The 22,242-nt window shown below is 46.1% G+C and overlaps 1 protein-coding gene across 1 annotated transcript; it reads left to right on the top strand.

Moving 5' to 3' along the window:
• Positions 1-8,180: 8,180 nt before the first annotated feature.
• LOC131281620 (serine/threonine-protein kinase pakB) lies at positions 8,181-14,031 on the top strand. Its single transcript, XM_058310963.1, has 4 exons — positions 8,181-8,210; positions 8,315-8,875; positions 13,418-13,664; positions 13,745-14,031. The coding sequence occupies exons 1-4, from the start codon at positions 8,181-8,183 to the stop codon at positions 14,029-14,031; spliced, it is 1,125 nt and encodes a 374-aa protein (XP_058166946.1).
• The last annotated feature ends 8,211 nt before the right edge of the window (positions 14,032-22,242 follow it).

Raw genomic sequence — 22,242 nt, forward strand, 5'->3', positions numbered from 1 at the left:
TGTTGTAATATTAACTTTTTATGTCTTTTTCGTTGATGTTTTTTCAAGGAAATTGCTCGAAAGTCAATCAAATCGATCGGCTGTAAATCAAGTTGGTGTTTGTGTGATATTACTTTGTTGTTTAAAGTTTTTCTACAAAATTCTTGTAGAATATTACATCTACAATAATTGTTGTTCAACATGTACAATATTAAACGTATACATTTATACGTAAGCCTTGGAAAGGTTCAGTATAAAGGTTCAAATGGGATGCTGCGTTATTTAATATGGTTGATTATACAATAATTAAGCCAGCGCTCTTCTTTTCTTTCAAAATGATACTAAAACACACTGCCCTTTTCAGAAGCACTTGGTTCTTTGGCTCCCGAAATCATGCCATGTTCCGCTTGCTCCCAATAAAGCGGCAATAAGTTTCCATTACGCTGCCCGAAATGTAACATGCTGTTAAATCTGCGCAAACAGAACTTTCCCCTGCGATGGGACAGCCGCTCATTTGTTAGATCACCGAAAATTACTCCCCAGCGCAACGGGAAGCCAGCCAGTGGTCGGTCCGGGCCACGGGGTCGGTTCCGGAAGATTCGGGAAAGATTTTTCTCCATCTTCTTCTCCAAAGTTTTGTCCTCGTTCCGCCATGATGCCAAATGAAAAGCGGTGGTGAGGGGTTCGTTGTGAGCGGGGAAGGGGATAAAGTGTGCTAATTACATTTCAGTACACAAGCGACTGCACCGACGAGGAGGCTGATAGGGAAGGACAGGTTTGCCAAGTCGAGCTAATATTCGAGCCTTATCAAGGTGTCCTGGCGGGAGCAAAGTGCCACCATAAGGGCATTACCACTATCCGTTTTCTTCTGGAAACTTATGGAGTAACCTCGTGGAAGCCAACAACGGTTGGCACGTTTCGTGTGTTGATTAGCCTCCACGTCGCAGAAGAAGGTAAACCGCACGGGGTTGTGGTGCTCGCGAAATTAACTACATTAAACTTCAACTACGCTGGAGCGCATAAATTTAATTACACTTCTATTACAGTTTGTTTTTACCGTGCGGGAAAGTAAAACTGCTTCGTCCGCAAGAGTCGCGCGATATCGACGTTCGATCTCATCCAATGGTGCTGGTGTAGCCCTTCAGTGGACGTGTCGGGTGGCTTTGTGGTGCGTTGTGGAGTGACACCCAAGTAGGTAGGAGGTCCCAAGATAAGCACGAGCGCCTGTAAAACTGTTTCTCGGTAGAAAACTTTACAAAACTTTTCTTCTTCACCGCTTCTTCGATCTTTCGCTCACTACACTTTTTGTCCTGGGAATCCTTAAGCAAAAACGTTAAAAAAGAACCCACAACAACGGCACCCAGAGGGCATTAATTCCGCCTGCGGTGACACCGAAAGTCGGACAGGCATTCCACCCAACATCATCTCCGCCCTTCCCCTCCCATGATGTTTCCATATTTTATTATTATTAATTTTGACTTCGCGCTAAGCCAATGTTTCTGCCCTCGGGCGGTCATACCGTGCGGATGTCTTGTTGTTCTATTTTACTTCTCTTTTACCACTTTTGAACTGGTAAGCTGATGCTGCGCGAATAAACTTTGCTTATTTTTTTAACAAAAATATTTACAATGGAATGTCTTTTTCGATTTTTTTCTCCGACCTCGAATAATGCGTATTTATTTTTGCTTGTAAGCCACAAATAAACCACTGTTACCCATCAATCACGCGGGGAGTGCCTTGTTCAATTCAAATGTCAAAAATCAACACCGCACCGAGAAGGGGAGTGTGTGTGTGTGTGAAGGCATGCCAATTTGCAAGACTTCACCTTCCTTTAAAGTGGTCCACGCAAAGGCGGTAAAAAGTCACGTCGTACTACAGGTATTCTTATATTAATTTGCGATTCCTGTGACGCTTCCCTACATGGACCTTCAAAAAAGTGGCGAAACCCCCGCACCCAAAAAGTTCCTCCTTGAGAAAGAAGCCAACCTGAACCGAAACCTCTGCAGGACTTCCGTTTGCGTAGCTCGATGTTGTGAAGAAAAATAAGTCGTAAGAGACAAAATAGCAACCAACCTTCACCAACACGGATTTGCACTCGAAGAGTGTGACTTAATTTTTCAACACCACTTTCCGGCGAGGGAGCGCGCTAAACTTTTATCCGCACGCTCCAGCTTGCAACCCAACACACCGCTAGTTCCTACAAACCTCACACCGGGAAGTGAGGACCAAAAAGGGCAGGCCAAGAAAGACATCTCCTGCAGGCACGTTCCATCAGGGGTTTTTGATTTGCTAATGGTGTTTTGAAGTGTTTTTAATACAACGATGGTCGGTTGTTTAATGGTGGCCTGCTTCCGGAAAGTTAATTTAATTTCTTCACACCCAACGCCACCAGGCATGGGTGGCACGAGCGATGAGCAATTTTAGTGCACAGCCCAGCACTAGCAATGGAAGGCAATTCGCCGCGATACAACTGGGACCAACAACTTTAGGCACCTTCTGCTCGCGGAAAGATGCTGCTTGAGACGAGGATATTTTCCCCCAGAGCAGTGGCAGAATTTCGACAACTCTTTGCACGAAGATCGCATCACGAAGCACGAAACGAGATTGGATAAGCTCTCGGCAAATCTCAAGTACCTCGTTTGCCGGTTCCAAAAGGAACCCGCGCGAGTGCGGTGGTTCCGTCCGAGCAACCGAGCGGTCCTGGACGTGACTAATGACTCCAAGTTGACACATGCCGCCCGGATGATCTGACAAGTCAAATTTGCTTTGCCATTCCATAGCACAACCACCAGCGGACAACTCAATGTGAGTTTGAAAAGCAAAAGCGTCAACATTCAAGGATGCAATCGATCGATGGTAGTCTGCATCACCCGATCACGGATGGATAACACCGAATAAAAAAGGGAAACTGGTTACCCGAGTGCCGCACTGGAATGCACTCGAATGCAATGGCAATTGATCAGAGTAAGAAAGATGACATAAATAATAAACGAAAGAAAAAACAAAATTGCGAACCGCTTGATATAATCCGCAATGTCATCGATTTATGTGACGTGATGCGATTACTTGCCGGCGGAATGACGAATTAAAATATTACCGATCACGGATTCGTTTACCCGGCGGGCGGTTTGATTGATGGGAATGAATAATGTTACGGAGCATTAAAAATAAACACCACGGACGATAGGGATCTATTTTTGTGTGGTTCGAACGAAAAAAACATAAAATCAAATGCGTACATTTTCATCGCATAATTCTGCACAATCCTATTAAATGCGCCACGGTGGTTGCATAAATGCGGCTAGACGCCCACCAAGCGCCAACAGATTGCGTTTGTTGTGGTGATTGCACAAATGATACAAAACTTGGGCTGGAAAATAACATTGATTTATGTTTGATTTGGCGGTCGGTTAAATCATAATCAAAGGTTTCCGGTAGGAACATTCTATAACCTTCCGTCGATTAAAATGTTAGGTACAGTTCATTGGTCAGTTTTAATTTAAAAAAACTTTATCAAGCACTTCTGACTGTAATACCATTATCGATAAAATAAAAAAATATACCTTTTTACAAAAATATTATTGTTTATGGGACACGGAGTCATTGGAACGGAGCGCAAAATCACTACGTTCTTGATTCAAAATTAGTTTGTTAGTTGCGTAGGTTCTAAATTAGCCGTTTGACAACCCTGAAAAAAAATTCTTACAATGGTTTTATTGTCCTTCCTTCCCAATTTTTAAAGCTTTGTCGACAAATAGAAAAGCTTCAACCACATTGAATGGGACAGCTGGGACAGGCATTCTTCCGAAGAAGCCGGGTGCCGCGAAGTTGTCACAAACAAAAAGCTATCCTCTTTCGAAAAATACAACATTTTCAATGGATGGAAACGAAGAAAATGAAAAAAATATGGCCAACCCACGGGAGCAAAAACGTTAGGAAAGAGTAATTTTGTACGTGAGATCACCAACAAACAGAGCCGGGGTGCGAACGGAAAAAAAAATCCTGCGTGACTGAAAAGTGCAACCTCCGCCAATGGGAATCCCTTTTTGTGTTTTATTTTTTCGTGTCTACCAGACCGGAGAGAGAGCCGTACGCTTTCCGATGGTAATTGAATTGCATTTCTGCGCTACAGCTAACGCTTCCGGACAAGCAGACACACCACGCCACAGAGACCAGACGTACGTACCGCTGACAATCGCTTCCCGGGCCCTGAGCTGAGGACTGGCGGGGACAAACTTCCGTTCACACCGGAGGGCGCTCGCTTCCGGCAGGTCTCACGTGGCGCCGACAGTTGGACGGTCGGCAGGACGATCGAGTGAAGCAACATCCACTGTCGGGATGTCGGGGCCACCATGAAGGGACCTCCACTAATACCTTGATGAAGAAGTCATCCAGGTGAGATGAGGACCGGGTGCGCACCTCTTACTCGTTTTCCCTTTTTTTCAATTCGAGTTCCATTTGCAGTTGGGGACTTTTTTAGTCCTTCGGCGAAATATTCTCCCCTTGTGGCAAGCTATTACGAAAGCCAGCGCCATCACGTCCTAATCAGAAAGAATGCACTGTGTCGGGATGGCACGCGGCGGTCCACTATCCGTGTTGTGGCCGTGTTCTAATTCTTCCAATTTTTGCCATTCCTTTCCCATCCCGGGGGTGAGGGCTGGAAAGCGCATTGATTTAATTAAGTTACCCAACACTTTCACTCCGTCCGTTCGCTTCCCTCGTTGCGATTCGTTAGTTAACTTCCACGTCCTATTGATTCTGTGTCCATGATTCTTTTTGTTTCTTCGCCACCACCACCGCGTCTCTACCAAATGTCGGTGGTCCGTGGGGGAAAACTTCTCCGACCATAATCCCCCCAACACCCAGCGAAAACGTGTCCCGGTGTGCCATTTAAATTGAATTTTCCATAACGTGCGCCTCTAGTTTCGGAGAATCTTCTGCTGCTGCGGAGTGAATTAGCACCATCAACTTGCCCCACGCAGACACATTTGATCAATAGTGAGATGTGCCAGCGAAGTTGTATGCAAATTGGGCAGACGCAATTTTCAGACGGGCTTAGGTTTCGACCGAACGGCTATCAAATGCAGACTACCGTTGGGAAGTTAATAGCCGGCCTCTTGGGACCATCCACTCCGCGGTAGGTCCACATCATCCTAGACCACCAGGCACGGCAGAGTGATGACAATTGAATTAAGCCTTATCTGGGACGCCATGTAGTCTCTGCCGGAGCTGCATCTTCGCTGCTGGTCGATCGAACCACCAAACCCTAGCCAAGCTCCCCCGGGAGCCATTCCAGGGCCACTAACGATGTCTGATACTGGCTTGCAAATGCTTGGCTCTCCCCCGCCGCCACGAAGAGTGACACATCCATTCCCTCTTTTTGCAGTGCAGCCTCAGATGGACTCAAGTACATATCTCCACCGTCCATAAAAGGGGACAAGGGTTCACAACAGTTCGAGCTGCCCAGATGGGTGAGATTAAACCGATCTCTCACATTCGACCTTCCGACCGACCGGCTGTCGGATGAACTCCGTTTTGCCGTTACTGACTTTGGGGGGCAATTTATAAAAATCATCCTACCACCGTGTTGTAACTGACGCGATGGCGGCGGCCATAAGGCCGATGAAGACCATAAAGCATTTATAAAAATAATTAACATGTCTGCCCATTAATTAATGCAAATGGACGTTAGATTATGCTGGATGCGTCGTTTTTACTTATGTTTTGGCAGCATGAGGGGGTTGGTTCACGGGAGGATTCATACATATGAATCAAGGAAGAAGAGACAGAGACGGTTTTTAATTGAATCCATTACGCAGCGGTTTTCCCGGCGTGAGGGAAAACTCTTCACTTGATTTACTTTGCGGCAACGAGACACACACACCCACACTGAATGTGTTCAGAAAACATGAAAACAAATGAAATGTTGTTTCGTTTTTCCACTCGCTTTTGGGCATATTATAACCTTTGCTTTTTACCCCGCAAGGTTGTGTGTTGACTATTTTAATTAAGTTGTCAAACCATTTCTGCCTAAAATCTACCTTTTGCACAGTAACCCCGCGGTGGTTGTTTTTCACCGTCATTCGAAGAAAGAACGATAAATTAACGTACAAATTAAGATGTGTTCGGGGAAAGTAAAACGTGCTTACTTAGAGACCCATTGCGCGAAAGAGCAAAAGAACGATCCCTGTTGTTCCGCGTCAACACCGGTGTGTGCCACGGTTGGATGATGGATGAAAATCGTACATCAGCTGAAAGCAGCAATCTTTTCTCGCTCGTGAAGCGAACGGTGCTGTGTGAGACCTGCACCAAACGATGATCCAACACAGCGATGAGGTGGAGAAGCAGAAGCTTTAAAATTGCTTCCGTAGTGTTGTTGTACAACAAGGCACCAGCTAAATCATCTCGTGGTTGCAGACGCTGTGTGTGTGGTACTAACATGATCCTTAAATGAAGGAAAATAAAGGGATAAAAACTAGCCGGAAATTATTAGAGCAAAAGAAAAAACCTTCCTCGAGCGCCATCTCACGTCCGTTGAGGATAGTTTCTTTTCCTTGGCAGTGAAAAATTGCTTAGAATTTTGTGTGTGTGCGGTTGGCACGACGGTCAACCGACGAGAACCCCGGATCGTACTGATGAGGTTGGCGAGCGCGCTCTTCCTTGCCGTACGACCGGGATTTACTTCGCTACAAACAAGCGATCCGGGTAGAAGATATTTTATGTTCGTATTTGCCGGTTGTTCCAGTAACCTCACCAGGATAGCAACGGTGATGAGCGAAGTTTGTCCCAGTTTCGGTTGATTAATCATTTCATTTTCCCCACGCTGGTCACAGACCGGGCGACGTAAGGTGGTACACGTAAGCTCAGGGATGGCCCGGCTATATTGCAGGAGAAAATGTACACCATCCTGCGAAGCTTTGCAATATGGTTTCTTCTTTGTTACTGGGAAATGATTCGAAGACACGTTTTCTTAAAAAGAAAAACAGTTGAAACAATGTTGCCAAAAGCAGGAAGCAAAAAACATTCGAGATTGTCTTTTAAAAAACCATGATTGTGAGTTGAAATGTTTACTCTTGCCACAGTTGGAAACATCTAAAAGAACACATTGACTAGCAAAAACCAACACCACACTAAAAGGGCATACCTGTTGCGGAATCATTCTTTGGAAATGGAACTCGACCGTTGCGTCCCCAATACGGAAAGGTAAACATTAGAACCCGTTTTAGACCTCTTTCTTTCTCCACCAAGTTGGCAGACCACTGACGAGGGTTCGAATTCGTACTGTGCGAAAGGTGTGTGGCTCAATAGCAGCCCTATTTGACAGACAGAGACTTTATCTTATCGAAACCGAAAGAACCCATGCAAAAACCACGAGAAAAGCGCCTGAAAGAGGAAATAGTCTAAGCTACTTTAAGAGAAAAAAAAAATACACCCCAAACTGGGTGTTGGGGGCCTCTTATCAGCTACCTTTCAGACGTCAGAGGCACAACAAACACGCACACCAGATGGCCATCGTGCACTAAAAGGAGTTGTTGGTTGTTCTAGACATTTTATGTTTCACTGTATTTATAAAGTGCAACACACCCGTCTCGTATCTTCCGATCAACCGATGACCTTTTGGTATCAGTGGAAAATAAATGTATCATCTTGATTGTGAGTAATAAGGGGTTGCCTGTTGTTCCGGTATCGTATCGGGGTTGCGTAGCTCGCTCAGAATGACGCCATTGTGCTACACTTGCGACACACACACGTTGGTGTGATTTCATTTCCGATTTCTTTGTATCGGGAAGTTTATGTCTTTCTCCCGATTAACATTTGATGTCTTGTTTCTTTTTTCCTGATCCTTCCTTGTTGCATGCTCAGGATATTTTTTAAATATGCTTTCCACATTGGCTTGTCGTTAACGTTGGCTCCACACTTCCATTGGCTAGTAAAAGTGCAGTTGTATAAGCCGCATGTGTTTATGAGTCTTATCGGTTGTTTGTCCCATATCTCGACCGCGCGGCAACCTATCCGCGAATGCTATCAGCAGTTGCCGGTAGGTTGTCAGTCGAGTAGGGTCGAGCTCCCCTTTTTGGAAGACCTCCCAGCTGCCTTCGATCGTGGCTAGTTGACTCGACGTGTGAAAAGTGTGGTCGAATGTCAGATGGTGCGTTCGCTGTTTCGATACCGGGCTGCACGTACGCTGAAACTGGAGAAAGATGAGAAAATTACTGCCAAAACCACCGCATGTAAAATTGAATTGTGACAAAACGCCTTCCGTTGCCAAATCCAGCAAGTGCTTATTAACTTACCAACGCTATGTTTTTCTACCCCCACTCTCCGCTTTCCGCAGATGGCACACCTTCAGCGGCACCGGTTGGAGTCAGTGAGTGACCACAGTGGACCGACCAGCTCGTCGAGCAAGTCGGACAGCTCGGATGGGTCCGCCTCGGAGATCTGCGAGGTAATGCAGGAGTGGTCCCTGGACGGTAGTGACGCGCAGTCACATCCGCTGCAGCTGCACCATCTCCAGCAGCAGCAACTGCAGCGCCAGCAGCAACAGCAGCAGCAGCAACATCATCACCATCACCATCATCACCATCATCTTCATCATCAGCATCGCACCACCCAACAGCAACACCATCACTCGGCGGCTGCCGCCCATTTGCTCGCCACTCACGAACATCTTCACGTGCGTCCACAGCACCAGCACCAACAGCAGCAGCAGCAGCAACACCTGGCCGGACTCATCCCGTCGCCGAACTCGAGCTACACCCAGGAGGACGACGTCGACGAGCAGGACGTGGACGAGCTCGAGTACAGCAAGCACGACCTCATCAGCCTGGACAACGGCGTCATCACCGACTACGAGCGGGCCCAGATTGAGAGCTTCTTCAGCGGACTCGGCACCGAGGTAAGTCCCTGGCTGGGTCGATATAACTGTTCCAGCTAAACCCTCCCCCAATGTCTCAGGGGGAGGAAGGAAAATGATGTCAGAACTCACACTGGCCACTGCCGATGCGGCAAGCTGTTTGACCCACAGAGGTGATAATGGGGCAACCAGTTGACATGTTTACGGAGTGGTTTATTCTTGCGGCCAGATTAGTGTCACCGTTTGACACTGCGGCTATTTTAAGCCGTTTATTAACTTCACCTCGATTGGTTGAACACTAAACATCACGGAAGGAATGTTTAATCGCTTCACGAAGAGATTCTTGCCTCAGCATCGTTTGCTTTTTGGAATGTGTGCCTTGGGATCTATTTCGAGCTTAGAGTAGAAGGGTGAACCAGGCCAATATGGGCTGCTTTGTTTAGTTTGCAAATTATGGGGCCTACTGCGATAGTCGAGTCGGGTATCACTTTGATATTCGACAGAGCCGATTTTATGTTCCATAGAGTAATCAATAAAATCTCGGACATACCTTTGTGATAAATCTGTAAAATCTTATCAGGTAAGACGATTGCAATAAAAACCAAATCATATTTAGGCACACGAATAATGCAAAAGAGATTTGCCAACACGAACGATAAATCAAAAGATACTTTTGTCTTGTTTTGAGTAAAAAAACGTGTTTTGATAGTTGGGTTATTCATTTTTTGTTAGATCTCATTCGGTTTTTAAACGTTTGAACGGTTGATTTTTTACAATCAGTAGCAATTAGTTCCTAAAAAATATTATACATTTTCAAAATTTGAAACTTTCTCATTCAGAACGTCTCGTTCTACCCAAAGAATGAATGAAACATAATATTTCTATTCTATTTTAACCCTCTATTATGACTTGAATATCCTCACCACTTCTGCGTTAGTTAATTTGCCCAGATTAAAGAGATTTAAGAAACCCTACTAAAACAGAGACTGATGTTGTCCAGATATGAGAAGTCATGAAAATCCACACCAAAAAAGGACGTCCACAAATTTCACACTTTTACTGCAATTGAGATTTACTTTTAACCACCGAAACACGGAAGGGTTTACTTTGCCTCTTCCGACTAATCTGATGCGTCAAAGCGTGCTTATCGGACGGAAACAGCGACACCCATGGCGAAATGGGGGTTCCACGGGTGGTAAAGTGTCAACAAACAGTCACTGGCCCGCTTTGGCCAGCAGAGACGAGAGACCTAAAGGCGCATCCGTGCAAAGCGAGGGGGTTGAGTCATTAATGGAGCGCACGGTCGTACGTCGGCGGTTCCGGAACAACGTGCCCCGGCGGGTGGGACGGTTATAGCAGGTCGGAGTGCGGTAGCACGTTTTCTCAGCCGGCGGCCAAATTAGTGACAATTATTATTGCTGTACTCGTGAGTCAGAGCCATTTTGTTTGTGGTACGTTCGCACACACCCCGGGTGGCGTATGATGATGCTTTCCGGAAGATTCCGAAAACAAAGCATTGTCTATTCTGGCAACTGTTGTTTGCTCTCTTAATAGTTAACGTGGGTGCGTATGGGAATCCTTGGAGCTATTTATCATGCCCCAAACCACCCGAAGTCACGTGTCCAAGTCGCTGAGTTGTGCCGACTGAAATACTCCAAGAAATCACAAACCACTTCTTCTGCGAATATTAACGATCGCACAACGACGCAGATCACGTGGAGGAATTCAAATTAAAGAGAGAAAAACAGTATATCAACAACGCAACGTGATTTGCAAGAAAAGGGCACTTGCCAGCATCATAATCAGTCGAGATGAGAAAGGTGAAACATGTGTTCAGCTGCTTTAAACTAAAAGGCAAAACAAAAATCGACAAACAACAAAAAGGAAACTTACTCATAACGATGGAAACGAGGACAAACTAATAAGCACCTTGCACAACACGTGCAATGAAAGCCATTTTATTCGTTTCGATCCATCGTCCCAGGAATATCTGCGGGACGTTACTATTCGTGTCACTGGGTAACCATCGTTTTTTCTTGCCTTATTTGATTGGAATTTTGACACTTCGATGTTCGATGTTGGAAAAAATCACCAAACATGTGTTTCCCCCATGTCGCGCAGAGAATTTACTTCAATATGAAGCAAGTTTGGTGTTGTTTTCGTTACTTTTCATTGCCCATTTATGTTTCGAGCTCCATCGCAAAACGAAACTGCCGAGCTCGAGGGAAGATGGAATCAAAAGTCATCCCTCGTACCGATACATTTGCAAGCGAACAACAAAAAACCAAAGAGTCGCACAATAAATAAAACAAGTTACAAGTCGACGCGCACAGGCCAGTACAACAAAGAAAGGTGATTTTGCATCTTAAATCGAAAAGTTATCATCCGTTAATGATGATTTGTGGCTTTCGGGATCCCGGGAACTCGGGTGGTTTGTGCCGATTTTTTTTTCTTACCCGCCACTAACAGATGGCGTTACTCCGTAATGCTCCTGATGTTTCCGTTTTTTGTTTGCGCAATTTTATCCTTTTCCCTTCTGCCTTGGTTCTCGGTCGAGGGGGGCAAAGGGAAAATCACCCCACCGCCGAGGGAGAAACATTGGGTAAAACGATGGTACCGATTTTGGTCGACGTGGCATGAAAAGCACTGATATAACTGAAAGATGATCGTTGATTGCGAGCACCGAATGAAATATTGGTATGAAACGATGATTCCGACAATGGTGCATCTTTTCTCGGGAGAATATCGGGAGTATGGTTTCGCGGGATTGTGGGAACCACTGGGACGAGGCATCCACCCTGGGGAGGGCACTGATTTTGCATATCTTTTTTGCCCTGGAAATGGACATCCAATCAATTGCGTTGGTAGCTTTTTTTTACTTTCCGGTATGGTCAACTTGTAAAATTTAATGAGAGAAAATATTTTTACTTTTGTTGACTGTTTTAAAGATGAAGACGGAATGATAACTCTAATCTTTAACTAACTTTTATCGTCAAAAACATGCACACAAATTCGATGTTCATCGATTCAGCGAACTAAAACAAGTTGTACAACTCTTGAAATTGATGTTATTACACAAAGTTTTCCACCACCCGGGGGGGGAGGTTAAAAGACACATAAATTAATGATGCTTAATCAATTTTCCACAAAGCTATAGCTTTAATTGGTCTCTGCGTACCCCAAACGACAAACGGCTAATGGAAATGGCAAACTCGCTGTTCTTTTTCCCCCCCGAAACGACCCCATAACCACACGATTAAATCACGTCCTCAAAGTAGTTGAAGAAAAACTTGGCCGCAACGCAAAAGAAAAAAAAAAACTGCGGTGTTTCCGAACAAACCAGACAATCATAATGGTTTCTGGCGAGTAGTGGGCGACGCCGAGTAATGCTAGTTTTGGGGCGCGGTTGGGGAAGGAACAATCTCCGTAACGATTCCCAATGGAGCCATCCATTACGGTGGGGTGGTTGTGTTGCGGTGAGTTTTCCCCTCGGACAGACACCGCCAGTTTCCCGTGGCAAATAGTCTTCTTTCCCGGTGAGCCCGGTACCGCAAATCAACACGCGATTCATTTTGCTCCGATTCACCTTGATTTGAATTTTGGAAAAACGAAACGAAATAAGTACGAACAACAAAACTGGGACCGAGAGGAGCACATCGAATGCTGGGTGGGAGGATTCAACGTTGAGCTCACCGAAGCCGGCACATTCGCAGCGCAAATCTTATTAGCATCCTTCCACAACAGCGAAGCATAAAACTGTGTGTGTTTGCATACGGCTTAGCATATACCTGAACTCAACACCATTCCTTCCCCCAAAGGAGAGACTATTCATCCGTTTTGGCCAACACGAAAGGAAAAAAAAACCTCAAACAAACGGGCAAACGGAAGAAAAATTCTGCAGAAGTAATAGCTCACGTGGCGCCCGGGTCAAAGGCGCTTTCCCGAAAAAGGGACCAAACCGACCGGGGCTAACGACCGACGGGGGGTTACAAATAAAGTGCCATAAAAAGGTCAAAATGGCCAAACTTTATCAAACACATTTTGCATAAACTTTGACCACGAGCCGACGACGATGAACAGAGGGCCGTGTTCGAAACCAGTCCATCATCAGGGCAGCAGTGCCAATCTTTCAAAAGGTGAAGTTTTTCAAACACCTTACTGCTACTAGCGAGCTGGTACTCGTTAAGACACAAGAGAAATGGGAAGTTCGGGCCATGACCCGTCCGTGCTTTTTCTTCTTGCGATCCTGGTTGCTTCCGTATGCTCCTGGATGCCATTAACATATGTTGCTCGCACTGGGAGGAGGCTGGGTTTGGCTGGCAGAAGTCCTTCCGTCAATCTAAATTGCAAATAAATTCCTCCAAACGACTTCGTTCAGTGAAGGGTAGGCGCGATTCTGCTCGCGGTACACGAACCTAGAAGGTGTTATGAAAAATGTGCCAAGCAACCCCACCCCACACACGCACACACCCACACCCGGGAGCCCCATGAATAATAATTTGCCGATATTTTCTACCATATAAACACACCGGGACGCTTTTCGCGTTTTATGCTACAACTTTTCCCATCTCTGCTCACCGACAGGTGTACGTGAGTTCATCGCTGGCCAATCTGTACGAGCGTGTCGGCAAGGAGGACTGGCGCCTGGTGTTCACCGGCATTCCGGTGCTGCTGCACGACAAAGGCAGCACGCGGTCCCGCTGCACGCCGAGGGTAACGTTCGTGCTGGCCGAGCGCGGCACGTGCTTCGCGCTGTGGAAGGACACCATCGACAACCTGTCCGACTACAAGGTGGCCGCCGCCGCCTTCCACACGATGTGTCTCTCGGCAGGTAAGCACAACTCCGCAGCACACGTCCCGGTAGGACGCTCCACTCAAAATTGTCTTCCGTTTTCCTCCTCCTTCCGGTAGATCATCGACAAGTGATCGGATTCAGCTTCGACTCGAACCAGGCCGCCCGGGAGATGTGGGTGCGGGTCGAGGAGCTGACCAGCAATCCGGAGAATATCGCGCTGTCGGCACCGGGACGCAAGCGGAAGACACCGAAGCGCGCCAAGCCGATCGTGCTGCCGCCAAAGTCGCAAATCTCCCAACCGTGCCAGTTTAACCACGTTACCAGCGTTACGACGGGCGATACGCAGCGTTACTTTAGCCTGCAGGCGTTCGTTTCGGCACCAGTCAAACATCGTAGTCCGTAGATGCGTTTGCCTGAAACGACTAAACTGGTTAATCCATTCAGCAAGTGGCACACGTGGGGGCAAAAGAAAGGAATCGACGAACATATTCATCCATGACTCGAACCGGTCGAGTGAATCGATTAAGCCGAGACACAGTTACTCGTCGAACCAGCGACAGTTGTGTCTCGGGTTGATCGAATGCACCGAGTTTATTTTCAAACTCATCTAGATGATGTGAGTTGGGTGATTTTTTTATTAGTTTATTTAAGCAAAGAAGAACTCATTTTCCATTTTCATCGACATTTCAAAAACAAATACGAAACATAAAACAAAACTCGTTTATTTCTGCACCGCATGCGAAGGGGAAAGTAATTGCAGCACACTTTCTGCCGGAATGTAGCTGTGTCCGATACATGAACACACAATCCGAGTTGATTACTCGACATTAATCGATGGTTTAAAATTGTACTGTAGGTTTAAGGTTTTATCTCTCCTCCATGCATGAAACTTTGAGAAGAAGGAAGGCGGAAAACGGCGCGTCCTCGGACGTTATTTTGCACAGTGCTAATAGCTAGACGACTGCAGTGCCACATTTTGTAGATGCTTAAGAGGATAGGGTTTAGGCGTAGGAAAAGAAGAAAAAAAGGAAACTGAACCTCACCAAACCAACCAAGGTTAGTAGGACGAAAAGAAACACACAAAAATACCTGCTATCAGCAGAGCGTGCGTATATTCGCGAGCAAACTACCCGGGGCTTCGGTACCACATCCTGGGCCTGAGCGAATGGTCAGTTTGTATATGTGTGACTGTGATAAGGGATAAGAAACACACGCATCTGCAAGGGCGATGATTTGAGTCGCGAATTGAAAAACACGACACGAAACGGGATGTTGTTAGTCGCTAAGGAACCATTCTTACATTCACTTAGAAACAACAAAAAGAAACTCAACTAAAACACACTGAAACATGGCTTCTATCACTGTTGCGATCATGCACGGTGCGCAAATTATAAAACTTCTATCATCTCTTTTTCTATGCAATTCAAATGCAGCAACACATCTAGCGTTTAATTGTTGTTCGTGTTAATTCGAAACCGCATAAAAGAATCGGAGTTTTAAACACAAAAAATCAAAATGAAAACACCTCTTAACGCTAGCGCCACATACATCAGCAAGAAAGGATAATGATTCCCCCCTCCGCTATCATCGATCAACTTTCTCTACCCGATGAACCCGTTGTATTGATAAATGTAATTGATAAGAGTTTGAGTAACAATTAAGAGTGCTGTAAATATTTGCAAAAGAAAACAAACACACAAATCTTACATGTAGTTCATGATATGAAAATAAAACTTATCAACTGATTGTAACCCATTGTGCATTATTTTACATCCTTATTCGAAACCTTACTAGAGGGCGATATTTTAAAGCATAACAGAAGACCCTCGATTGTCAGCGGGAAAGAGACTGAGAAACTAAGCTTAGCTTAACTTAAAAATCCCGTTCGTTGGCAAGCAAATTTGAACACATTTTTATTATCAGAACGTAATATTAAGAAAAAGAAAAGGTATCAAGAAAAACCTGGGATCACCGTATAAACGGGAAAATTCTGTATTTCAAGCATTTTGCATCCTTCTTCAACAGGTAAATAATTCGAAATACAAAACCAACTAAGAATTTCTTCAAACTAAAAACAAAAACTTATTTTTTTTATAATTTATAACAACAAAACAGTTTCAGCGAATGTTTAAACATTTGAATTAACGTATAAACAAACTAGATCCATAACATAACCTTTTGGATCGAGTTATTCCAATTTTAAATCGACAAAAACGCCACTTTGACAAATATAAGGGCAACTCAATGCAATTTTCTGATCACCAGCCATGTCGCTAAAACAAAAGAACGGACCAACACCGTCGACACTCGGCCCTCCCCCAACAAATCGGAGGACAACGACCGGTTGGAAACGTTATCCATTTTGTGGCTGTCACCGGTAGCAACGTCCGGTCCAAAGATAGACCCAGTCGACTCGCCTCCTTGACTCTGGAAGCTTCTTCAGCCGCCGTTAGGCAAAACTTTGTAGCTCCACCTTTATGGCAATTGTAGGGAAACACATCGCACTACCAACGCACGTACAATTTGCGTGCGACATTCCGATCTATCACCTGCCCCGACGACGCTCGATACAAATACTCGCACGGACGTCCTTCTTTTCCTCCACCTGGAATCGATCGGTAGTTGAGCGGTGCACAACTTTCAGTTTTTTTATTTCCCCCCCGACGGCAACCTCCGCCTTCGCGAGCCGATCGACGTGCTTTGCTGGAAGATCGTGGGGCGAGAGAATGAAAGCGAAATTTTCACGCCACGTTCCCTTTAAGAGAGTGACATCACTGCCTTATCGGTGCGGTCTATTCATCAATCTGTCATCGATCGATCGGTGCGCCTCGGCGACAAGTCCCCGAGTGTGTCATAGCGCACCATCTCGGCCCATCGGGGAGAGGGGATCATCACCCACTGGCTAACTGGCAGGATACGACCGCCGGGAGGTACCAGCAGAGGAGTCCCAACATGGACTCTGCACATTGCTCCGCTTAGATCATGCGCATCGGGCGTTGCAATCTGTTGGTTGTTTTTGTCGCGCACCGTGTTGTGCACCGGAGTGTGTGAGAGTGTGTGTTGATCCGCACCCGAGGGGGACACATCTTTACGTAAGCCATCCGCCGACCATCTGGAGGTCTTTCTCTCTCTCTTTCTCTGGCCGCGGGATCGTGGTAGCGGCGGGAAAACACCCACTTTTCCATTTTCCAAGAACTGTTCCGAACGGCAAAACCGGGAGTCGGTCAGTCCCCGGTAAGGAGACACGCGCTGCCTCCCTCCCAAACACAACCTGTGCGCCTCGACGCCACGGAGCAGGATGGCCAGCTTTGGGCAGAGCACGTTCGCCACCTCCTGGCGCACCCCAGGTTCTCCTCACCTTCCCCACTGATATGAACGTGCGATATGATGTCGATGGTTGGGGTTGGGTTGTGGTTTGCTATTGATGTTTCGATCGAGCGCGGGTGCAATGACACCACGGCTTTTCCGTGCACATGTGTGCGCAGGAAAGTTTGCAGCAACCAAGCGGCAGCAGCGTCCCTATTAGGGTGGGCGATGTGTTCAATTAATTTACACTAGGGACCCGGTTCGGCCCGCGTGCGTGTCGCATGGACACTCGATCGGTGGAAGGAAAATGCAGCGACACTTTAAAGCAAATGTTGAGCACCAAAGTCCAATAAGTTTTCTTTCTGGAATCAAAAAAAAAATCGATGAAAGATAAAATCTCTTATTTTTGGGGGAATTATTTTCAACAAGACAATTTTATGCTGATAAACGATGACGGAAGCCGAGCATTTTCCTCTGCTTTGCGTTCTGTTTCACACGAAATCGTTGTTTCCTCTGCGGAAATAAAATCACACGAAATCGTTGAATAGAATCGTCAGTGGTTTTGTAAAGTTTTTGCTAACAAATAAGGAAAATATGTATTCCAAATGCAATATCAGAAAAATATCCTTAAAAAAAGACCATAATGTTGGGACCTGTTAAACTCCTTCATGGTAATAAGATAGAAGCAGCTGGGCAGAGTTGCTCTTGTGCTGCAAATAGAAGCTTCTGAAATAAAAGTAAACGCAATTTACTTATATGAAAACAGTTTTTATTAGGTATAGTTTGAATGACCAGACCGCTTCTTCAGCATTCTTGCTTGTCTTGATATGAAAATGGGTCAGCTTAGGATTGGATCGACAGTCAAATAGGCAAATCCAAGTCAAATACCCTCCAGTTTTGATTCGGCAAAACAAAGGGTCTTTTGCAAGGGCTTTCCGGTGACGTGCACAATGTCCCTAGTGAATAAACCCATTCATGATTAGGTACCTCGAAACCAAAGTGTAATGTGCTTTTCCCATCGTCTCGTCTTCCCGCGATAGCTTATCAGCGTTATCTACAATTAGGATCGAAGTTTCCAAACATGCGCCGTGAATCGCATCCCTCGTACGGTTGCCAAAACAAACCGGCATGACGATAAGGATCGCATGGATCGTGCAGGGAAAGCTCCGGGCCGTAGCACCGATTCCGTCCGGCGGGGCTAAACGGAGTGTGCGCTCGCAGGCGAACGGTATGGTCGCGGTTTTTGTACCACCGAAGCGAACATGCGCGAACGGTGGCGTGTCTATTGAATTAAGAGGAATTGAGTTCCCGCCAATTGCCCGCTCAACTGCTTACACGTGATGCTGACACGCCTGCGGTGACAATGGCTCGGAGTGTTTAAATTAAAGCTGCGGCCGGCATCGCGCTTCCATCGGCATTTGCCGTCGCCGTCTCATCACATGTTGGCACATGCCGTCGTCCTATGACCCGTCGTCGGTCGTTCCTGGGCGTTGGAATCAATTCCTAAAAAAGAGGAGCAACAATCTACACCCAGAAATAGCTCTAGCATCCACTCCGTGCTCCGTCCTCGAACCCCCTGTCCCAGATGGGAGTCGCGTACGGTCACCACCATGGTTTAGCGCCGCACCAACCAAACGATAGGTAGCCAGTCAGCAGCTGCGACACGAGCGTCTACTTCTTCCCGCAGCGGCATCGAGCAATCGATCCGCGCCGGCAGTTCAATCCGGTCCGAAGTGGTCCGCGCCAGTCGCCGGCTGAAATTGGATTCCAGAAAATTGCCATCAAATGGCCACCCATTTGCGGTCAAGTTTTTGAGCTAAAAAAAGATGTGCGCCCGCACTTATTTCGCGGACGAACCACACGGTTCGCACGGTTAACGATCCGGAGCGCGCTCGTCTCGGACTGCTGCTGTGTCACTTTAAACCAGGCAACGAGTGAAGAACTCCAACCGACGTCCGCTGCCTTTCGCGTTGGGCGTCATCTTGCTTCCCTCGTGTCGACAATGAGGCGCCACACCTCCCCAATTCTTTGTGAGACGCGTATAAGACAAGGGCGATGTTGATGTTCGACAACCGAAGCAATATTTGCGTACACAATAAAATCATATGAATATTTCATCCTTTCCGGGGAACATTATAAGCGCGTTGCTTATGCGGTGATGGTACATCAAAAGGAGCTAAAATGAAGCAAACATATCTATTTTTGAGAAGCGAAACACTAAAAATAAGAGAAACGAAAACTGACATTATAATTTAAGAACATTGCAATTGAACAAACACGAAGGTTGCCACTAGCATCGGGGAAAAAAAAAACATTTTGAAAATCAATTTTAAATATTAAATGTATGATAATGAGAAGTCATAATGAGTGCCCAGGCACGTGATACAAGCAAATTATCTTGTGGCGGAACATTGCAAATATGGTTGAAGCCAATCAAATCCACGAAGCGACGATATCGATCATCAAATGGAATAGCGGATGTAGTAATCTCCGCCATTGGGCGTCAATTTGATACGAATAGTTTTACATGGGTTGTATACAATGAAATGGATGAGATGAATTGAGCATTAATTTGGTGGCATAGAAGCCAAAAGCATCCAGCAGTGAAATTTGTTTTCGTGAACGATACACGATGCATATATAGATATCGTCGCCGTCGGGCTGAAAAATAGAGTCCGCAAGCGGACGTGATTAGAATTGGTAATGGCAACCACGACGAGAGTTGATTTGTTGGATCGCCGAAGCGGATACTTAAACGGTTTGCATTACATTGTGAATCGCTCTCCCGTTACTCTCGTCGGCTTCTTGGGTTGGTTAGCGCCATCGGACGGATGAGTGAGTAAGCGTCCTACGTTCCCGAACCGACTCGAGAGAAGCTTGGCAGGCTTTGGCAAGGAAGAAAAGCAAATGGCATAAGAAACGATTGCATGGTGAAGACTGGAATTTGCAGATCGCCGAGTGGCAATTGCTACAACTCTTCCGATGCTGGATAAACTCGACAGCATGCCGGTGGTGATTGCAACATTTTCTCCAGTCTACTACGGCGCGTTCCCACTATGCAGGAGTACCCTAGCCAAGTGCGACACCGCGCAAGCTAAGCGCGCTCGATGCGTATACGAAATTCATATGCGACACGATGAAAGTGAAGAAATGCTTCGGCTTCTCTGCGTTGACACTAATGGCAAGTGACAGTGTTCCCCCCTTGAATGTGCATGTCCCATCGTGGGTGCGATATGCGCAACAACAAGCATTGCCATCGAGGGAAGCACAAGCATCGGCGATGACCGGCAGGGTCCGTTTAACCACGCTTGCGCTTCCGGAACGGTGTGCGTCGAAAGTATATTAAAGTTCTTCGACGACGTGCTAGTAATGCATAAACGGATTCCTCACCAAGCGAAAGAGAAAGTACTAACCGACACAGTGGTTGTAGAGTATTCGGTTTTGAAACCAATGCACAACATTACACAACCGTACCGGGGCATCTTCCCATTGGGGAGGATGTCAAATCGAAGTTGAAAACGAAAGTACCGGAAGTGACGCTTACTTAGTCGACAGTTCCGGTATGTTTAAGGGTTGCTTCCATTTTGTGAGTTGAAGGAATTTTGGCTTGCACAATATTTACCCTTAGTGGTAGTGGATTCCGTAATGAATTTTTGATGAAATAATTTATGCCGTATTTTCGCCACGTCCCCACAATATAACTTAAGAACTATTGGTTTGATAATATTTCTTTGAGGAATTCCTATTGATGAGCTACCCGGTGTTCCTAACATTCGAAATATGTATATCCTCTTCATTTGTAAGTCCAGAAAATCGTCTCCCAAATAGATCACCACAAAACTGTGCACAAGAATGGTTGCTTTTTTCTCTATGGATTGGCATTTCTTATCAATTTCACGAAACCCTGGAGGTCGTTTGTGTAGTTGTACACATTTTTTTCCCACATTCCCGTTTTAAATCAAACTGCTTTTTAAAGCGTCCACGCGCTGGTCTAACCTTTGCTGCGTCTAAAAAGAGAACTTAGCAAGCGAGTTCAGCACCTCCTGATAATCAAAGTTTGTGCCGAATTTACTACACACGATCAACACACCACACACCACCATCACACGGGCGGATCGTTCATTCATGGTCAATGTACTCCAAATCCGGATCGTAGACCCGGTTCGATAGGAAGTGGTGTCGGTCGAGGGATCGTTATTCTGTGTGTGGTCCGGTCCTTCAAAAGAACCACCGAGATCCAACAACGGAACTCGGAGAAAGACCCTGTGGCGAGTGGTTGGTTGGTTTTAGGAGGAACCGTGGAGCTGTGGCTACGTCGCAAAAATTATGATTGATGGTTTCTTCCCACCCGGTGCTGCTGTTCCAGTTTGAATGACGCGAATCCAGCAATCTTTCTTATTTCACCATACAGCTGGAACTCGCGAGCGCGAGTGCGGTCACAGGCACTGCTCGATGCTTCTATCAGGATTTTGTATAAATGTTCACCATCTGGCGATATTTTAGGGGTAAGTCGGTGGTGGCCACGTTGTGTAAGTAGGTTCATTGCCAAGAGCACGGGCACACACAAAATGGGAGCATCAACATCAACCCCCTTTTTTGTATACTAAAGAAGAAGAGTCTAAGAATACCCTTTTACCAACCCCGTTTGGGGAGATAGGGATAAACGCCATACTGAGTGTTGGAGAGATCATCAGGCATTCTCTTATACGAAACGTTGAATATACTTTAGAGTGGGAGATAGGGGGAGATGAACCCTCGAGTAAATGAACCCTAGAGAGAGATTCTTGAAGAAAGAAGAACCATATATGTAGCAGGATCTTGGATGCTGCTTGCGTGGATGGCATCATTCTCTTCTCCCGTCAATTTATGATCAGGATTCTCCAGAGTTTCATCTCTCATTCCCAGCCATACTGCTCGTTCCGACTTCATTCATCCAGTTCCCCGTACTGGCCCCGTTAGTGGAAGCTGAGTGCACTGGGTTTTGATAAGACTCTCGAGAATTAAGGCACGCTCGACCACTACCACCGGAGACGGCCATCGCACAGATCATCATTCATATATGCACCGTCCGCCGCTTCGGCACAGCCGTGTACTCGGCGCGGCCTGTGTTCCCGCGCGGCTGCTGCTACTGCGGCTGTTGCTGCTACTGGTGCCACTTCAGAGTACACATACACTACCGCGAGAGGCATATAAATTCTGATCAACCGCCATCCCGCAATTTAGTTGCAGTCTGATATTTCGTACGAGCAATCGGGAACGATCTTCGCAACAAGCTGTGGTGCTATCCGCTGCCTGGTTCTGAGACTAT

Source organism: Anopheles ziemanni, chromosome 2, assembly GCF_943734765.1.
Source record: "Anopheles ziemanni chromosome 2, idAnoZiCoDA_A2_x.2, whole genome shotgun sequence".
Classification (NCBI taxonomy): Eukaryota; Metazoa; Arthropoda; class Insecta; order Diptera; family Culicidae; genus Anopheles; species Anopheles ziemanni.

Coding starts and splice junctions, on each gene's coding strand:
- LOC131281620 (XM_058310963.1), top strand. CDS start 8,181: ATGAGAAAATTACTGCCAAAACCACCGCAT. Junction 8,211..8,314: donor TACTGCCAAAACCACCGCAT/GTAAAATTGAAT, acceptor CGCTTTCCGCAG/ATGGCACACCTTCAGCGGCA. Junction 8,876..13,417: donor TCAGCGGACTCGGCACCGAG/GTAAGTCCCTGG, acceptor GCTCACCGACAG/GTGTACGTGAGTTCATCGCT.